The sequence below is a fragment of the Saimiri boliviensis genome, chromosome 20 (assembly GCF_048565385.1).
Source record: "Saimiri boliviensis isolate mSaiBol1 chromosome 20, mSaiBol1.pri, whole genome shotgun sequence".
Lineage (NCBI taxonomy): Eukaryota > Metazoa > Chordata > Mammalia > Primates > Cebidae > Saimiri > Saimiri boliviensis.
This window is the reverse complement of record NC_133468.1, coordinates 4,016,926-4,037,966: the sequence shown is the minus strand read 5'-3', so window position 1 is coordinate 4,037,966 and position 21,041 is coordinate 4,016,926. Positions and strand designations below refer to the sequence as shown.

Here is a 21,041-nt window from a genome sequence, read left to right as displayed (position 1 = left end):
TACTATCTTGCCTTTCTTTTTCTATATTTTTTTATCACTCCTGTGCTTATATTCACTTTAATAAAATGTGTATGCCTTGTTTTCCTGTTAAGCTGTGTATCAGTTGTTTCATAGACTCAAATTACCAAAATTCAGGAGGAAAATTTAAACTTCCCTAGAAGTGCAAATAAGAATTTGAAAGGGGAACAGGAACTCGGAGGGTGGGAGAGTTTGCCGTTTTACACACCGTGGTTAAGAAACATTTCGTTGAGAAGTGTTTCTTTGAAGAAAGACCTGCAGAAGATGAGGGATGAGCCAAGTTAAGTATCTGTGGGCGAAGCAGGAGCGGCAGGGAACAAATCTCTTGAACACCGAACTGCGGAAGGAAGTGGCTTTGTATTCAGCTGGGAGCTGCAGGGGGTCTACAGCCTTACTCACCGAGCTCCCCGAACTGCAGCTTCTCTCGCCTTTTATAGGCTTACAATGCTGAAGGGGAAACTGAAGCAGAACTAAGTCATTGTCCATTTGCTGGACATCTGACCTTACAATCTTTCGGCTTCATTGATTTGCTAATTCATATGCAGTGCAAGCAGGGACCAGCAAGGGAGGGGGGCTTACAGAGACAAGACAAAAGCAACAAGCTGCTTGTTGGCAGAGGTGTTTCCAGGAGGGAGCCTGGTCCGTGGAGACTCGGGGGTGTGAAGCAATGCTGGGCTCTCACAGTTGTTGAAAGGTGCAGACGATCCAAATGTCAACCAATAAATGGATAAACAAAATGTGGTATATACAAAATGTATATACAAATGTCAACCAATAAATGGGTAAACCAAATGTGGTATAAATAAGTATTATTCAGCCTTAAAAAAGAAGGAAATTCTGACATAGGCTGTAACATGAATGAAACTTGAAGACATATGGTATATGAAATAAGCCAGATATAAAAGAACAAATATTGTATTATTCCACTTATAAGAAATACCTAGAGTAAGGCCGGGTATGGTGGCTCACACCTGTAATCCAAGCACTTTGGAGACCAAGGCAGGCAGATCACCTGAGGTCGGGAGTTCAAGACCAGCCTGACCAACATGGTGAAACCCTGTCTTTAAAAAAAAAGAAAAAGAAAAAGAAAGAAATACCTAGGGTAATACAATTCATAAAGACAGGAGGCAGCATAGAAGGTGCCAGGGTCTGGGAAGGAGGAAGTGAGGAGTCACTGCTTAATGGGTACAGAGTTTCTGTATGATATAATGAAAAAGATCTGGAAATAGATTGCACATTTAAAAATGGACGAAAGGGTAAACTTGATGTGTATTTTATCACTTTCCATTTTGATAAAGTACACACAGAATGTGAGGAGGCAGCACGGAAGGTCATGGCTCCAGTGAAGTGCTAACAGGAATGTAGAAGCAGGGAATCCATGCATCAGACAGACAAGCAGCAAGAGGAAGAAATGTCAGATCCTAGAAGAAAAACACAATACCTCTAATTCCCACCTTCCCCACAGCTCCCACGCCATCTAGCCAAGAAATCACACTTTACTTACACTGACAAAAGAACAGTGGAATTACAAATCTTGGGTATAATCCCAAGCTTGCTGTGACAGAAAGGACACAGAAATCAGCTTGAAGGGGCTCCCAAAGGCCAATCCTGGAACAATTTCAGCACCAAAATAAATCATTGATATTAACAGATTATAGGCCATTGAATAAAATCGAAAAACAGGCTTCCAGAATCATAGAAACAAACACATACAGAGAATATACAACTCTTCTTCAAAGTAGAATGCCAATTAACAAGTGTAGAAGAAACAACAGAATTAGAAAGTCTTCATTTGGAAGTGATTTTAGTAAGTGATTAAAGCAAGTATCATCAATGAATGAAACTAGAGACTCAAGTTTTTTCAACATTGTTTTATAATTATCACCATTTATATTACGTGATTATTTTAAAAAGTATTTTTAGAGACAGGTTCTCTCTGTGACCCAGGCTGCAGTGCAGTCACATGGTCGCAGCTCAGTGCTGCCTCGGACTCCCGGGCTCAAACAGTCAACCCGTTTCAGCCTCCTCAGTAACTGGGACTGCAGGCACACGCCACCATGCTTAGCTAATTCATTTTTTATTTTGTATAGAGATGGGGTCTCACCATGTTGCCTATGGTCTCAAACTCTTGGCCTCAAGCGATTCTCCCACCTCAGCCTCCCAAAGTGCTAGGGATACAGGCATAAGGCACCATGTCTGGCCTTAGTAGATCAAGATTGACAAGTAAAAATACATATACATACACTCACAGGATTTCCTCTTAAGATACTGACGATTATAAAAGGAAAATTGTAGCTTCATAGTGCAAAAATCTGGCAGATACCATCTGAACCAAGAGGGGAAAGTTTAAATGACCAGCAATTGGGATTACAAGCCCCTTAGTAAGGTATGATGATGAACTCAGAATACAGTATTACTTCCATGGTTTCCTTACCAAAAAAGTATAGCATAAATCTAACATGTGGACGCATCAGACAAGTCCAGTGAAGGGCCAGTCTAGAAAACAACTGGCCTGTTCATTTTCCACAGATGTATCCATGAGAAAACATCTGATTATGTGACAGCCAGTAATCGCCCCAAACCACATGAAAAAAAGAGCGTTTTAAGCAATTGCTTTGAATAAAGTACATCAGCTATGTCATTAAAGCATATTCTGCTTTCTTTCAGGTTGTTTTGAAAATGACCTGTTAGGAAGTCATGAAAATAGACATTTTTCTTTTTGCCTAGATTCTGAACAAGTCTGTTGAGAAGTGTTGAGTCTGAACAAGAGAACTGGGGCAAAGAAAATGTGTTGACAACTTAAAGATGAGAGTCAATTCTTTGCCTGTTTATCTTAAGGTACACATAATTTACCGTGCATTTCCTTACTTGGGTTAGGAACCAATGTTCCCTTTGTCTGGAGATCTAGGGAGATGAATGAGAAGGAAAAGATGTAGATAGAAGAGAAAAGTGTTGATAGTTCTGTCAGTGAGACACAGCCCTATTCAGCAGTGGCCTGAAGAAGGATCTGACCGTGGCAAGGCTGTTAGGTACAACCTTTAAGCTCATTTCATATTAACCTTCATGTTTACATCACCCTGGGTGATCAGGCATCAGGATCTCTGTTTTATTCTTCCTCAGTTCACCCAGGATTGAGCTGAACAAACAAAATTCTATTCGTTATTTTTACTGACACACACACTGGCTCTGGCTGGCTGCAGCAGCCTCCTTCCTGAAAACAGAGTCTCTCAAGCACCAAACAAGTCGCGGAAGACTCTTGCGCCTCTCCCCAAGTCATCTCCTTGCCTCACACCGAGTTTTGTAAATCCCTGTCCCTTATGGTATGTGACAGCTAGTCTCCATACATAGTTCCCCAGTGAATGATGCCCTTGGCATTCACAGTTCTGTAAACTACTGTGGGCCAACTTTGTGACTCATTCCCAACCAATAGCATACAGCAGAATCAAAGTTGGCTTTTAAGAGCTGCAGCTTCTACGTAGGTGTCCTGGAAGGTTTGCTCTTGGGATGCTCTCTCAGAAATCAACTCCCATTCTGTAAGAGGCCCAGCCACATGGAGTAACCCAAGCCAGCTCTTACCAAGCAGTCATTAGCAACTGTTAGCTATCTTGAAGCCCAGATTAGCCTTCAGCCCCAGCTGCTCTGTGACTGCACATCTATTAGCAAAAAAGAACTTCCCAGCTAAGCCACCAAATGGGCTTATGATGGACAATAAATTGTTGTCTAACACTAAATTTTGGAGTGATTCGTCTTACAGCAGTGGATAACTAGAACATCTTCTCAATCATTTGATGTTTTTACTTAAATATCTTTATCACGTATGTGTGATTTTTGGTTTTCTTGTTCGTTTTTTTTTTTTTTTTTTTTTGAGACAGAGTCTCGCTCTGTCGCCCAGGCTGGAGTGCAGTGGCAGAGTCTCGGCTCACTGCAACTTCCGCCTCCCAGGTTCAAGCAATTCTCCTAAGCCTCCTAAGTGGGTGGGACTACAGGACCATGCCACCACACCCAGCTAATTTTTGGTATTTTTAGTAGAGATGGAGTTTCATCGTGTTAGCCAGGATGGCCTCCATCTCCTGACCTCATGATCTGCCCACCTCAGCCTCCAGTGCTGGGATAATAGGTGTGAGCCACCGCGCCTAGCTGGTATCTATCTTTTAATACATAATTTTGCACAACAAAGTATCATACCCTATATAGTTTCCCAATGACTTTTAAAAACTCAGAAATGTTTTTCAATCTATCCCTTTTTTTAGTCATCTCAATCATTTGATGTCATTTAAATATCTTTATCATATGTGTATGTATATATGTGTATGTATATATATATATATATATATACATATTTTTTTTTTTTTTTTTTAGATGGAGTCTCACATTGTCGCCCAGGCTAGAGTGCAGCGGCGTGATCTCGGCTCACTGCAATCTCCACCTCCCGAGTTCAAGCAATTCTCCTGCCTCAGCCTCCCGAGTAGCTGAGACTACAGGTGCATGCCACCACACCCAGCTAATTTTTTTGTATTTTTAGTAGAGATGGGTTTTCACCATGTTAGCCAAGATGGACTTGATCACCTGACCTCACGATCCACCCACCTCAGCTTCCCAAAGTGCTGGGATTGCAGGAATGAACCACCACGCCTGTTATGTATCTTTTAATATATAATTTTGCACCCTATGTAGTTTCCCAATGACTTTTAAAAACTCAAAAATGTGTTTTTCAGTCTATCCCTTTTTTTTGTTTTAGAGACATAGTCTTGCCGCGTTTCCCAGATTGGTCTTGAACACCTGGGCAATACAGTGATCCTCCTACCTCAGCAGAGTAGCTAGGAGTACAGATGTGCTCCACCATGCCAGGTTCATCCATGTTTTGGTTAGCTTTATTCATTTTCACTGCTGTTTCTACTGTGTTAATATTCCAAAATTTATCCATTCACCTAATGGACATTCAGACTACTTACAATCATTTGGTATGATGATCAGTGCTGCTAAGAATATCTTTATGCATCTCTTGATGCCCACATGCAATCATCTATCTAGTATATCTCTACTGATTCATAGTATCGCTACTAATGAATTCCTATTCCACATACATTCCAAAGCTCAGTATTGTCACACATCCTAATTTTTTCTTATTTGTGGCTGTAAAATCATACGGTACTGGTGGCACTAATTTGCATTTTAACTACTAATGAAGTTAATCATCTTTTCATGTTTCTGGAAATTTGTATGTTCTCTTCTGAAAATATTCATGTATTCAGCCCATATTCCTAGTGGTATTGATCTGTACAAATTAAAATTTCCAGACTGTAATAGCTTGTTAGGCATACTGTGGAAATAATACCTGTTTTGTGCCTCAGCTTTTCACCTCTCTTTTGGTATACCTTGATAAGCGGTTCTTCAACGTGAACAAATATATCAAAAATTTTATATAGCTTATTTTTAGCCTGTTTAAGAAATCCTTCCCTAACACCACAAAATCATTCCTAACATATTCCTCCAAATTATTCCACTTTTGCCTTTCATATAACTGTTATGGTGAGGGTAGGGATCTAATTTTTTTTCTGTGTGAACCATTTCTGTCTCAGAGCCAATTCTGAAGAGTTCATTCTTTGTTTTATTTTTTGAGATAGTCTCTCTGCTGCCCAGGCTGGAGTCAGGTGGTGCAATCTCAGCTTACTGCAGCCTCTGCCTCCTGGGGTCAAGCAATTCTCCTGCCTCAGCCTCCCGAATAGTGGGGACTACAGGCACATGCCGTGGCATCTGGCTAATTTTTCTAGTTTTAGTAGAGACAGGGTTTTGCCATGTTGGCCAGGCTGGCCTCAAACTCCTGACCTCAGGTGATCCACCCACCTTGGTCTCCAGAAGTGCTGGGATTACAGGCATGAGCCACCACAACCAGCTACAGTTCATTCTTTCTCCATATTTCTTGTCATGAATGCTTCTAACATCTCACCATTCTTTTTCAGTAGGCTTTCTATAAATAAACCTGTATTTATCATGTTATTAACCATGCTTAGGTACTCTGGATTACATTTACTAATGCTTGCTTGGGAATTCCACATTTCTTGCTCATGGGTAATATTAGTCTACAATGTTCATTTCTTGTACTTTACCTGACTTTGGCACTGGGTTATATTAGCAAAGCTGTGCTTGTACGTTATCTCCTCTGGAAGATTTTGCATAAAACTTGAATGATCTATTTGTTGAAGTTTTCAGATCTTGTCTTAAAAAATAACTGGGCTTAATGTGTTCATTGTAGGATTTTAATTCAGATTCAACTTTTTGATGATTTTAAAACTATTAATCCTTAGGGAAGTTATATTTCCCTAGGAATATTCCCAATTTAGGTAAAGACAAAAAAACTGTTGTGGGAAGTGAGTATCAGAGATGAGGGATTCAATGATCCTGAAAAGTCTGTTCTTCACAAGTTTGAAACAGTAAGACTGAGTAACCCAGGAGGCAAAAGCTGAATTCTAATTTTTGCTATGCTCCCAATAACACTTTCCTGTTTTGTATTTTTTAAAGTTCCTTGGCAGAAAAACCACCTAGCACTTTATGAAATGGGTGGTTTCAGCCTTTAAGTGGTTGTCCCCATTACTGATAAACTTGGCTAAACTCGATGTTAGCATCTGTAAAGCCCAACGATTTTAGTTTGACTTGTGAGGAAAGTATTTTTAACTGGGCGATCTTATGATTCACATTTTAGAAATGCTGAAATGGGCTAAATCACTTGTTAAAGGATCTAAATCCATTTTCTGGAGAAAAGAGCATCTGAACTCAGAGCCTAAGTATTTGCCCGGTGACCTTCAGAGTGTGGGGAGAAAACGAACATTGTCTGACAAAGGCAAAAACGTAGGAAGTAATGGTGGAAGTCATCTGGTTCATTTTATGTCCAGGGATGATGACCTGCATTCCACATGTTCCTGGGCCTTCTGGTGGGTGGTAACCAGAGAACTCACAGAAGCAGGCACACAGCCTGGGAGACAAGTTGTGCTCCCATATTGGCTACATTGTGAGATAATTTGACATTTTTCAGTAAACTGCAAAAGCAGTGGTTGTCTGAATGGCTTTTACTTACCAATTTAATACAGCAAAGGTAATCACTTTTTATGAGGAAAAACAAGTGAAATGCCATGTGCTCTGACTTCAAGTGACTTTATATCTGACTCAGAACAAGCAGTCAAGAAGAAAACTCAAAGGACAGTATGTCTGCATAGTTTATGGAGTGATTTTCTTCTCAGGTGAATGGCTTAGAAAGCAGAGAAACAATTCAAAGTCTTACCATGAAGTACAGAATCTGCTTTAAGACTATTAAAAAAACATGTTAGTGACAGTGAGGTAGCTACAGGTCACCTGTTCATGTTTCTTTTCTAAAACATTCTTTCTAGTACCACAGGCTTGCGTAACAGTTTCAAAAAATAGAATCCTAGATTTATGTAAAGTCTGGATTTTATGGCTGTACTTCTACATAAACAGTAGGCTTCCCAGTGATGCTCACGAAGTTGGTAGTTGTTACCATACATCACTAGAAAATCAAATACTAACCCTGCAATCTTACAAATTCTCAATTTCATAACTTAAGGACGTATGAATAAACATTTTACAGAAGCTTTCCTAGTATTCTTAAGGTTACCCTGCATCATGAAGTCTCCAATATTTGATGAGGTTTAACTCTGAAGTTTTACCCACAATTAACTACTCTTCATCACTTTTTCCCCAGAATGAATTCTTTGATATTCAGTATGGAATAAGCTTCAGTTCCCACATGCATTTTATTTACACAGTTTTTCTCAATTATGCGTCCTCTGATGATTAGTAAGAGATGAGCTCTGACTAAAAGCCTTCCCACATTCTTTACATTTATAAGGTTTTTCCCCTGTATGAATTCTCATGTGTGTCATAAGGGATGAACTCTGTCTGAAGGCTTTCCCACACACTTTACAGTTATATGGTTTCTCTCCAGTATGAATTCTCTGGTGCTGAATTAAAGCTGAGCTTTGGTTGAAGGCTTTCTCACAGTCATTACATTTATAAGGTTTTTCTCCAGTATGAATTTTTCGATGAGTATTAACACCTGAGTGGGAACTGAAAGCTTTTCCACATTCCTTGCAATTATATGGTTTCTCTCCAGTGTGAATCCTGTGATGTATATTAAGCCGTGAAATCCACGAGAAGGCTTTCCCACATTCATTACATTTGTAGGGTTTTTCTCCAGTGTGAATTCTTTGATGTTGTATGAGAGCTGAGCTTTGGCTAAAGGCTTTACCACATTCTTTGCATGCATAAGGTTTCTCACCAGTGTGAATTCTTTGATGTATAATAAGAGCTGAATGATAGCTGAATACTTTTCCACACTCATTACAATGAAAGGGTTTCTCTCCAGTATGAATTCGATGGTGCCTACTTAGCCGTGATATTGAAGTGAAGGCTTTCCCACACTGAGTACATTCATACGGCTTCTCCCCAGTATGAATTCTGTGGTGCTGAATGAGAGATGAGCACTGACTGAAGGCCCTCCCACATTCATTACACTTATAGGGCTTCTCTCCTGTGTGAATTCGCTGGTGATTATTAAGAGAGGAACTACCTTTAAATGTTTTTCCACATTCCTTGCATTTATAAGGTCTCTCTCCAGTATGCATTCTCTGGTGTCCAATAAGAGATGTGGTGAAACTGAAGGCTTTTCCACATTCACTACATATATATGGTTTCTCTCCTGTGTGAACCCTCAAGTGCTGAGTTAGGGATGAGCTTTGGCTGAAGGCTTTCCTACATTCCTTACATTTATAGAGCTTCTCTCCAGTATGGATTCTCTGGTGTTTACTCAGGGAGGAACTATGGAGGAAGATTTTCCCACAGATATTACATTTATAACATTTACGCACTGTGTTGACTCCCAGTTGTTTAAAGAGAACTGAATACTGCTGTGAACGGGGTTTCCTTCCTCTGGAAACTATTCTGGGTTTTCTAATAAGTGATGATTTTAGACCAAAGTTTTTCCCAAGTTCAATACCTTTAAAGCTCCTCTCCTTCATGTAGACTTTTCTGATGTTAACTAACACCTTCCTGAAAGGTTTGTTCTTTTTGCCTTGTTGCTTCTCTAACTTATCTTCATGTATGTAGGTTTTCTCCAACTTGAAGTCAAAGGGGCCATCAATTATAAGTTTTTTCATGACTTCCTGATTTTCTTCTTTGGAAACTATGGTTTCAAACATTCTCTCCCATCCTAAAATAGACAAAACATGTAAGTCTCTCTTGCACTAATAAAAAAAGTGACATAAAAACATACAAGGATAGTTTAAAAATAGAGCCTTGAAATCTTAGGAAAGAAAAGGAAAAAGAAGAGGAGGAAGGAAGCAAAGTGACAGACGTGTGGGTGGGAAGGGTCTGAAGACACCTGCATGCAGGTGGGCTGAGGAACTCGGGGGGACAACAGGGAGAGCCACAGTTGATCTACTAACAAAGCACAGCTCACTAGGGTATGAGGCCTTTCGGAGACAGCCTGTGTCCCTACTCAGCCTCGTCCTCCCAGGGCAGCCACCAGTGCACTCAGGTAAATCCCAAGGGAAAACTGCAGAGAGGCTAAAAATAAATGAAAGAGAATAGCTCTGCAAAACACAGGGTCTCAAGCGGTGCTACTCTAGGCCTCCTCAGAGGGCTGTAAATAATGGCATCCACTTAAGCAGTATTTACTGAGTGCCTACTGTGTGCTACACAAAGGTCAAGAGTCTGGGAATGACAGGGCACAAGCCAGACAAGGGCAAACTCTCAGGGCTTACATTTTAGCAGTGTGGTACAGACAATGACCAAGTAATAAATCAGAAATACAGAGGAGTGATGAAAACAGTAAGAAAACAAGAACAGAGTGCTGTGTAATAAGAGTGAGTAGGCTGCTATTTTAAACCAGGTGATGAGAAAATGAAATTAAAGATGAGATCTAAATAACAAGCATTGGCCAGGCAAAAATGTGAATGTGGGTATAAAGGTGATTCCAGTCAGAACGAATAGTAACACAAAGGTCCTAGGCAGGAATAAGCCTCCTGTGTTCCAGGACACACAGCAGTCCATGGCAGCTGAAGCAGAGTGAACAAGGGGAAAATGTCACCAATTAGGAAAAGAGGTGGACCAGGCTGTATCATGGAGAGTTTTCTAGGATACAGGAAGATACTGGAATTTCATCAGCATTACTGAGGGCTAGAAAGGACATGACACAACATGGTTTTGTTTAAAAAGGATCACTCTGGTTGCTGTGTGAAAAACAAACTGTAGTGGGGCCGGGGAGAAAGAGAACAAGGGCAGCTCAGAACAGTCCTCTTCCTGGATGAAGACGGTGGTGGCTGGCACTGTCATGTGGTGGTAAGAGATGGAAAGAGCTGGGCATATTTGGGATATTCTGCAAATAGCACTGGCAGGTATCTTCACCTACAAATAGAGCACAGAGGCAATGAAAAAGAGGACTCAAGGATGACTCCTAGTTTTTGGTATGGGGCAGCTCAGTGGACACCAATGCCATTATCGTGATATTGAGGAATAAAAGAACATTCTTGAGAATAATTTTTTGTCTACCTTTTTCGTTACTTAAGATACAGTATAAGAAGTGGAATCACTGATTCAAAAGAAATGAATGTACTTTATAAAAGAGCTTTTATTTTCTTAACCACAAAAGAAATCTATAATCATTATAAGAAAAACAGAAAACTATAAAAATGAACATACAGCTTACCCATAAATACATCATGCAATTGTAATCACTATTATATGTGGGATGTAGCTCACCAGAATTTTCTGCATATTAAAAATCACTTTTAATTAAAAAATAAAAATGGGTTGAGCTTAAGCTTCCTTTACCCTCATTTCACTTTAAAATCATGAGCTTCTCTCTATGTCAATAAATGTAATCTTTTTTTTTTTTTTTTTTTTTTTTGTTTTGTTTTGAGACAGAGTCTCACACTGTCACCAGGCTGGAGTGCAGTGGCACGATCTCAGCTCACTGCAGCCTCCATCTCCTGGATTCAAGCAATTCTCCTGCCTCAGCCTCCCGAATAACTGGGATTACAGGCATCCACCACCACACACAGCTAATTTTTGTATTTTTAGTAGATATGGGATTTTACCATATTGGCCAGGCTGGTCTTCAACTCCTGACCTCAGGTGATCCGCCCATCTCAGCCTCCCAAAGCACTGGCATTACGCAAGTGTCTGGCCGACATCATCATTTTAATGGCTACATAGTATGTCCAGTGCATGAACACATCATCATCTAATAAATCACTTTTTGAGAGTCATTTAGCCTCCTCCTTTTGTGGCAGTGATGCTTCATGTTATCATAAACATTCTTTTACAACATCATTGTAACTCAGCACAGTTATCTGTGCAGAAATTATCTTAAGATAAATTTCTAGACTTGGAATTCTTTTTTTTTTTGAGATAGAGTCACTCTGTCGCCTAGGCTGGAGTGCAGTGGCACAATCTGAGCTCACTGCAACCTCCACCTCCTGGTTCAAGCAGTTCTCTGCCTCAGCCTCCCAAGTAGCTGGGACCACAGGTACCCGCCACCACACCTGGCTAAATTTTTGTATTTTTAGTAGAGACAGGGTTTCACCATCTTGGCCAGGCTGGTCTTAAACTCCCAACCTTGAGATCCACCTGCCTCGGCCTCCCAAAGTGCTGGGATTACAGGTGTCAGCCACCACGCCCAGCCAGAATTGATTTTAATAAAGCCCAGACCATTTTCAGAAAGACTGTGCCAGTTGCAGTCCCACTAATAATACTGCTTATCACCCACAGCAGGGACAAAACATTGGATACGTATTTCTTAATCCTTGGTAATTTAATAAGGGAAAAATGGTAACTTGTGCTTTGTTTGAATTTCACTGACTTTAATTTAATGAAGTTGAATAGTGTTTCAAAAACTCCCTTGTGGATTTTTAACCCACAGGCCTTGCCTCTTCAATCACAATACTCGTGGGTTTGTACTGTGATGATTTACTCTTGGCATCTTTGTCTCTTTATATTATGCCTTTGTAGTCCCATAACCATCTTAGCAATATTAATAACAGGGAAAAACTGGAAACTAAAATTTCCAAAAGGAAGATTGTTTAATTGGCTTAATATACAATACAGTCCTTTCAATGAGGTAGGTCTCTATTCACTGAGGGCTGAATAACTGAAGGACATTCACAATTAAAAACAGGCTTGAGAACAAACTCTATAATCAATCTTTCTGTGTCTCTCTCTCTCTCTCTATTTCTCACACACAAACACATTTAAACAAATATTCACAAAGTTTGAACGGATAATAAGCAATAATTGATCATACTTGATAAAATTCCAGGTGACTTCTTCTTGCTCTTCTGTTTTTACAATAGCATGTAGAATTTTTACAAACTTAAAATAATTAATCTTTTTTAAATGCTTGTAAAACAACATTGACAATTTGATAACAATGATTTATTTGCCAACCAGAAAGCTCAGAGTGAAATTTGAAACTCATTTATAGCTACCATTCTGGTCCTTACTACACATGTATTTATTTTCTAAATTTCTGACTGAATTTCTATTTTGTTATATCACTACTGTTGCAGTCAATTACCCTGCATTGTTGGTGGAGTGTGGCAGAAACAAAAGATCCCTGAAATGAAAGGAAGGACTGAATCTTCAAAGCAAAGGGCACAGTAAAGTGTCAAATAACAAAGAAAATAAATACCCTTTAATACAACCTAATGAAGAGTCTGAATTCCAAAGATTAAGATCTCCTATAAGATTCCAAAGAGAAGACAGAAAAAACAAGTTACCAATACAGGAAATAGAATCGGACCAATGGGATCATTTGTCAGCAGCACTCCATGCCCAGAGAGTGGAGCAGTTTGGACAACACTAACATGGAAAAAAAAAAAAAAAATGGATGCCAGAATTCTAGACCCAAAACACAAATCTCAAAGAGAAAAAAACAACTGATTTTAGACATGTACAGATATTGCACATATGAGCCTTTCTGAAAAACATTACTCCAGAAAATATTCTAGTGAAACCAAAGGGAACAATATGAAGACAGAGGATGAATGGAAATCCAAAAGTGAACTGAGCCAGAAGGCCACGCCCTGTCCAGGTGAGAAATAAACACCAGGCAAGTGGCAAAGCCCGAGAGCGGCTTCCTCCACTGCCGAAGCTCACACACAACTCACGGGAGAATGAACAGGAAAGCTTACGATGCAGTCATCTGAGGGGCTAAGCAGGACTCAGTGACATGCCCTAGGAGCCAGGATCTGGGACACGTTATTTTCTACATTTTCACAGAAAAAAGAATGGCATGACGAGTATGTGGAAGCCCATGTAAATTCTGTAACTGTTACCGTTTGTTACATCTTCTTTCCCTCTTTCATGTATGGAAATACACACACATATATGTTTTTTCCCCCTGCTGAGCCATGTATAGTAAGTTGTACACCAAAGAAATAAAAGCAAAGATGGTTCCAGGATGAAATTATGAGGGTTGTAGTGATTAAAAAAAAATGTAATGTATGTTCAAGCCACTAAGGAAAATAATTTGGGAAAAGAACCAATCCAGTAAAAGCAAAGAAAAAGGAAGATAAAAGAACGATAAACTTATACACGATATACTGTATCACATATTCTGCAAATTACAAGACATCTGAAAACAGTGCAGCCCATGTTGGAAGAATTCAACCCTCCTCTGAACCTGATGGATCAAGTAATCAAAAAAGCAGAGGGAAAGGATCCGCCTTCCCAGCATTCCCGGCTGGCCTGGCACATCAGGGAGACCCTTAAGCACAGCCTCCTCAGTGTGTCCTGGCAGTCAGCAAATGTTACGCCCATCTCCCAATTACTCTGTCACTCACCCAGATGTGTGCCTTGGGGAACTCCACTCTCCACCATCCAGGGGTCTTCCCCTTGCTCTAAGTGGGAGATGACCTTTGGCTTGGAAAAGAGAATCCCTGTTCATGAACAAGAAAGAGACATGAGTGGCCATCACGGCATGCAGGTCCAGCCCGAGAGTGCCCAGGGCAGAGGGGCAGTACCAGGAAGGAGGAGGTTTGTTCTGAGAGGGGCTTAAAATTGGGCTCCTAGAGGACGATCAGGAGGTGGTCTCAGGAAGAAAATTAGGCCTCTGGTTGTGCACTCCTCTGAGCAGGAACATCTTCTGGGGCTCAGGGAACAGAGCTCAGTGGGCAGAAGACAGGAAAAGCAGAGAAAAGATGCTCTTCATCGGCTCTACTAAGCCAAGGTCACTCAGTAGAAAAAAGGGAATGGCAATGGTCACTTGGAGCCTGCCTGTGGGCCGACTTGGCCAAGCGCTCCAAACGCTCCCCCTAGAGAGTGCTAAGGTGCTCTCGTGGCAGGTTCTGCATCAGGAGGAAAGCTCCTTACCCAGTGAGACCAGGCTGCGGTAGTTCTCCAGCATCACCTCCCTGTACAAGGCTCTCTGGGCAGAGTCCAAGTGCAGCCACTCGTCTGGGCTGAAGAATACGGCCACATCCCTGAATGTCACAGACTCCTGGAAGGCAAACCCATTCCTGCTCACCCAGGACCATCCCCACAATGGGACAACTGAGAAGCAACCCTGTCACAGCTTAGGGTTCTAAGTATTTCTGTTACTAAGCCCACGTTTACCATTACCTATGGTGAGTGAAACACTGTCCCCTCGGGGAGCCTGAACACAGAGGCCAAACAAGATAAGCCCTTAAAAATCGTGAAACAAAATCAGAGCAAGAAAACACTGAACTTTAGATCTGGAAATGTCCAATCTCCTGGACCAAACTCTCATTACAGGTGACACTTGGAGTCAAGTTTTGGAAGGAGGCACCAGCACATTCACGGAGGGAGGTACAGGTGGAACACCACTTGGCTTGCCTGGAAGGGCGGTCACTGAGTCCTAGTTCTGCCTCAACTTAGGCCATCTCTGAGTCCTGGGAAAGAGGACACTCACATTCACAGTAGGGAAGGCTAGGAGAATGTCCCAGGCATGGCTGTGCCAGGAGAGGTCCCAGGTGGTGGGCCACATAACCTTTCAAGCCAGAGGAGGCTATGGTCGGGAGTCTCCCTCCCCACCCAGAAGCTCCTGTTCTTCTACCTCTCCTCCTTCAGTGGATGGGGTGTCACTGCTCTGAACTAGGACCACCTCCCCTTCTTTCTGTATTGAGAGTCATCTTGGCTGGGCACAGTTGCTCGTGCCTCGAATCCCAGCACTTTGGAAGGCCAAGGCAGAAGGATTACTTGAGCCTAGGAGTTCAAGACCAGCCTGGGCAACATAGGGAGACCCCAACTCTGCACAAAATAAAATGTTTTTAATTAGTTGGGTGTGGTCGCATGGCAGAAAGCTTGCTTGAGCCCAGGAGGTCGAGGCTGCAGTGACACGTGATCACACCACTGCACTCCAGCCTGGGCAACAGAGTAAGATCTTGTCCCTTAAAAAACAAAGCAAAAAAAGAAGAATCATCTTAAAAAAGCTTATTAGAAAATTATAAAAGATCAATAAGCAAAGAACAAGAAGTGTTCATCTAACTTTCTACCACCAGCAAAAGTTAACTTTTTGCTATGTCTCTTCAGATGATTTCCATGCAAATATGGTTCTATATTTAAATAAAAATAAAACTACATTATACAAATAATTGCATTCTAGTCATCACTGTTTACATGCTACCCAGTATTTCACTGTATGGATGACCACGTTTCTTTAATTCACCTAGTAGTGGATGTTGAGGTTGTTTCTACTTTGTTAATACTCTAAAAATGCTGAATTGCGTATCCTGTACATCATCAGAAAGGCATACAAAGCTTATTTCCTTCAGACTCATTTCTAGAGGTGTAAGTGTTAGGTCACAGCTTCCTTCTCTACCATCTCCAAGGTTTGTCCCCATAAACCCAGGAAAGGGACTGAAAAGCCAGGCACATTCCCTGACTTTGTAAGGGCAAAGGCAAAATAAAAATCAGAGGCTGGAATCTCCCTATTGGAAATAAGGGAAAAGATATTTCCCATCATCCTCTTTTCTTTCACAATTTCTTTCTTTTTCCTTTTGAAATGTATGTAAGTCATTTTAATGGCTAGTCACTTGCCAGTCTCACAACTCAGGAAAATTTCCTCAAGAAACTGGGAGCCATCCCTTTGAATGTCATCATCATGGAAGATATTCGAAGAACAGATGCCATTAGGCTGAGGTGGCTCTAACACCCTGGATTCCTAACAAATGAAACTAAAGCTCAGCCAATCAGAAGTACACTCACTGAGCACGAGTGACACTATAGGAACCGTGCAAGAGACACAGTCCAAATAAAAAACTGCTCACTTTCACCAGGCAAATAGTTCTTTTGCTCTGCCTCCTCATTCACCCTATAAAAGCTTTCCCCTTTCCTCCTTTGGTCAGAGCCCAGAACCTCTTCTGGTTTAGAGCTGCCCAATGTCTGCCCAAATAAACGCTAACATTTTAATATACCGAAGTTTACCTCTTAACAAAGAAAACAGCCAATCTCCCAGTTTCCTGGGAAGAGATGACCTAACTTGTCACTGACTCCAAACTGCAGAACCTACCCAGTGCATTGGGTTGTATTCACTTAGATATAAAAGGTTTCTGTCTTTGCAATCTCTTTAGTGAATTGCCTGTGATGTGTATCACAATTCGGTTTAATAATTCTTCAATAATAAAATTTCTTTCTTTTCCTACATTTGTGGAGAGGTTTTCTGGGTTGGAAGATTATGTTCTTAATCATATTTCCCCAACAATCCATCAATGATACCGAGTAGGTGTAACAAAAAGGCACAGAATGGAAGAAACCACTGTGGTCCAGGAGGCTGCTCATCTCAGGGACGGCTCTCTTCCCCAAATCTGCCCCCAAACCATGGCCTAAGCTATGATTTCCTCTAGACGCCTTCCATTAACCAGCTAGACAAGCCTGGTGCCACCATGTGAACCCAATATCACACACTATTAGTGAGTTTCTGAAACTACAACTGCTGATAAGGAAGTTTCTTTCTCTGATCTTTCTAGAAAATCACCTGGACCCTTATCATCCAACACAGCCATGCAGCACATAACAAGAAAGATACAGTCTAAGAAATGTGGTGTTAGGCAATTTCATTGTGGTATAAACATCACACGGTGTTACTTACAGGATCCTAGACAGTATGGCCTGTTGCTCCCAGGCTATAAACCTGTACTGCATGTTACAGAACTGAGTACTACAGGCAATTGTAACAATGCTGTGTGTGTATCTAAACACAGAAAAGGTAAAAATACAGTATAAAAATGATACATCTGGTAAAAAGAAAGTAACATTTCAGAACCTTCCCAATTTATGACACCAAGGGAAAAAAGTTAAGTCTGGAGACTGAGTTACATAATATGGTTGTTTGCCTTTGGTTCATGACAGTTGCTTCCTGACCTTTGTGTTGAGACATTACACATTAATCCGACTCCCTGTGCTTTCCTCAAAAATAAATGATTGGTAACAGAGACCCTGGTGATTGTTACCTCCTTACAATGTTAAGCAAGCCCGAGAGTGTAATCAACAGCAGGCAATAAACCCCTACATCTGTATGCTAGCTTCTGTGTGGTAGCACCTGTATGCTAGCACCTCCGTTTCGTCTATATAAATTATCCCTTTTCCCCACACCAGCACTAATCACTATTCTTTAGTGTCTGTGTGTGTGTCCCCTGACAGCTGCCTTCACACTTTGCGCTTAAATAAACTCTTAACTGGATCCTGAGCCTTTTGATTATTTTAAGTTGACAATCTATATAGGTAACTTACCATGAATGGAGCCTGCAGGACTGGAATTTACTCTGGGTGAGTGAGTCAGTGGTGAGTGAAGGCCTAGGACATTTCTGTACACTCCTGTAGTCTTTATAAACACCGTACACTTAGGCTACACAAAATTTATCTTAAAAAATAAAGTAACTCTGCTACAACAACAGTTGTTATGACATCATAAGGGATAAGAATGTTCAGCCCTATTATAATCTTATGGGACCACCCTCAATGCTCCCTGGACTGACTGTACTTCCATATTTTTATTAGTCCACAGCTCCTTGAGGGCAATCTCGGCTCACTGCAACCTCTGCCTCCTGGGTTCAAGAGATTCTCCTGCCTCAGCCTCCTGAGTAACTGAGATCGCAGGTGCGCACCACCATGCCCACCGCACCTGGCTTTTTAAAATTTTTTTTGAGATGGAGTCTCACTGAGCCACCCAGGCTGGAGTGTAGTAGTGTGATCTGCAGTCAATGCAACCTCCAACTGCTGAGTTCAAGTGATTCTCCTGCCTCAGCCTCCAAAGTAGTTCAGATTACAGGCATGCATCACCATGCTCGGCTAATTTTTGTATTCCTAGTAAAGACGAGGTTTTACCATGTTAGTCAGCCTGGTCTCTAACTCCCGACCTCAAATGATTCCCCAGCCTTGACCTCCCCAAGTGCTGGGAATACAAGGCCTCTCTCTTTTTCAAATTCCCAGTGTTAGAAAGGAATTATTTGACTCCTCCATGTCTTTGTCCTCCACAGGACAAAAACATACCTGGATTTTCACAAAGCTCTGGGAGTGGCAATGGCATGGGGCTGGAGCTCCATTAAATTCTTCGTCAAAAAGTGTAAGACTTGGGGCTGGGTGCCGTGGCTCATTCCTGTAGTACCAACACTTTGGGAGTCTGAGGCGGGTGGATTGCCTGAGGTCAGAAGTTCAAGACCAGCCTGCCCAACATAGTGAAACCCAGTCTCTACTAAAAATATAAAAATTTGAGTGGCGCATGCCTGTTGTCCCACCTACTTGGGAGGCTGAGGCAGGAGAATCACTTGAACCTGGGAGGTAGAGGTTGCAGTGAGCCGAGATCACACCACTGCACTCCAGCCTGGGCGACAGAGCAAGACTCCATCTCAAAAAAAAAAAAAAAAAAAAAAGTATGAGACTGGGAAGGCACAGTGGCTCATGCCTGTAATCCCAGCACTTTGGGAGGCCAAGAAAGACAGACTGCTTGAACTCAGAAGTTTGAGAGCAGTCTGGGCAACATGGGGGAAACCCTGTCTCTACAAAAAGTACAAAAATTAGCTGAGCATGGGGGTGTACACCTGTAGTCCCAGCTACCAGGGAGGCTGAGCGTGCAGTGAGCCATGTTCATGCCAATGCATTCCAGCCTGGGTGATCAAGTGAGATCCTGTCTCAGAAAAAAAAATGTATGAGACTGGCTCTGAAGCAAGGGAAACGTCTTCCTTCCAGAGTTCCTCGGCTACCAAGGCCTGCAGTCCTTCTCCGAGCTTCACTGGGTGGAGAAGCGCAATAACAGATGAACAAGTTTATCACCTCTATACCCTGAAGGCACTTCAAGCAAAAAGAAGCCTTCACTCACCTGTACCTGGGCTGGCAGCAACCTCCTTGCCATTTCTCCCTCCCTGCTGCCCATCTTGGAGAAGGCACCTGGCATGGAGAAACAATCTGTGAGGTCTTTTCATCCCACCTGCAGGCCCACCCTCATTAGGCCAGACCAGGTCAGAAGCCGCAAGCTGAGCAACTGCAGAGAAGGAGCCTGGCACTGCCCAGGGAAAAAGGGCCCTGAGCCCGGCCACCTAAACCCGTGGGCAGCAGGCACACAGTCACTGGGCCTGCTACCTTTCCACCATGCTTTATGACAAAGACGAATGGGGCAAAGGGAATGAAGACCACCTGCTGTGCACTGACAGGGTCAAGGGCACAAGCAGGCAAGGCTCATCCAGATGCCGAAGTTAACAGGAAATGACACAACGTTCCACACATCTGCTGTTGCATGTTGTTCCATACGAAAAACAGCAGTTGAAGAACTGACGCCCTTTTTAGGAACGGCCAACCAAAAATTAGTCCTTTTGTCTTCCTCTTTTAAGTTTTACTTTCTTTATCAAAAACAGTCATCAAAGCTGCTTAAAGGAAGCGTTACTCATTCTCCCCACCCCCAAAAAACAAGGGCTCAAGAGAGTAGCATAGCCGGCTACAAACGGATTTAAAATTCAGAAAAATGGGAAGTAACTTAGCAAGTGGACAAGGTGAGATAGTGAAATCCCTCTAGGACTGACTGTGTAGGAAAACGCTGCCGAAAACGAGTGAACGCAAAGTTTCAGCTCCGGGAAACGGAGCGGAGGTAAAGTTAGACCCGCCAGCGCTCAGAGCGGCAGAGCGCCCCGAGGGCGCGGGACCCCGAATCGCGGCGGCGTTCGGCAGCTTCTCTGCTGGGGCCGCTTCCCCGGAGCCCGGCCCAGGCTGCAGCCCCGGCGCCCGGCGGGGGGCGGCGCGCGCGCTCCCGGCCTCCGCAGGGCCCTTCCCAGGCGACGCCCCCTCCGGGGCCAGGTCCACCTGCCGAGGCCGCCGCGGCTGGGACGCCCGGAGCCCAGGCTCGGCGGACACGCGCAGCGGCCAGCCCCCGTCCCGGCCCCGCCGCGGCGGCCGCCTGCCACGCGCCCGCCCTCACCTGCAGCCTTTCCCCGGCCCGCCGCGGCGGGGGCGCGCAGCTGCCCACCGCGCAGGAGGCCCGCGGAACACCCAGCTCCGAGACGTTTCCCGTCGCCGCCGCCGGCCGCCGGGCTCCACCGCGCCTGCGCGTCGGAGAGCCGAAGGTGTTCCCCGGCTGAACCACCGGCGCGGGTCTCTCCGGACTTCATTTCCCAGACGTCGCCGCGGCACCAGCCCCTACGGTGTCCAGGAGGAGACCGCAGCCCCGAGACCGGAGAACGCGGTCGGGCTGGAGTTGCAGCAGGCTGCAGCCGTCCCTCCGCGTGGGCTCCAGCCACCTTCCCTCCGCGGAGGCACTCGCCGTCTTCGTAATTAGAATGACAACAACAGTAAGACGCAAAACTGAGGGTGAATTTTGAAGACTAGTTGCTGCTGATCATTCGCAAGTGGTGAGAGAACTATTACAGTCCCTACTGCAATTTTAATTAAAAAGGAATTAGGTCTAAATTTTGTAATCCTTACATGTTTACTGGCACTCAGATAGACTCAAACAAAAGCATAAACCCACTATTTCCCTCATCATGATACTCACGTCTTTAAATCGTGAA

The 21,041-nt window shown here is 42.9% G+C and overlaps 1 protein-coding gene across 1 annotated transcript; it reads right to left on the bottom strand.

Annotated features, from left to right (window-relative positions):
* Positions 1-4,335: 4,335 nt before the first annotated feature.
* On the bottom strand, positions 4,336-20,570 carry ZNF879 (zinc finger protein 879). Its single transcript, XM_039460749.2, has 5 exons — positions 20,453-20,570; positions 19,364-19,431; positions 14,401-14,527; positions 13,872-13,967; positions 4,336-9,238 (listed from the first exon to the last, which is right to left on the bottom strand). Exons 2-5 carry the CDS (start codon positions 19,415-19,417, stop codon positions 7,803-7,805), a joined length of 1,713 nt encoding a protein of 570 aa, XP_039316683.2. The 5' UTR covers positions 19,418-19,431; positions 20,453-20,570; the 3' UTR covers positions 4,336-7,802.
* Between the last annotated feature and the right edge of the window lie 471 nt (positions 20,571-21,041).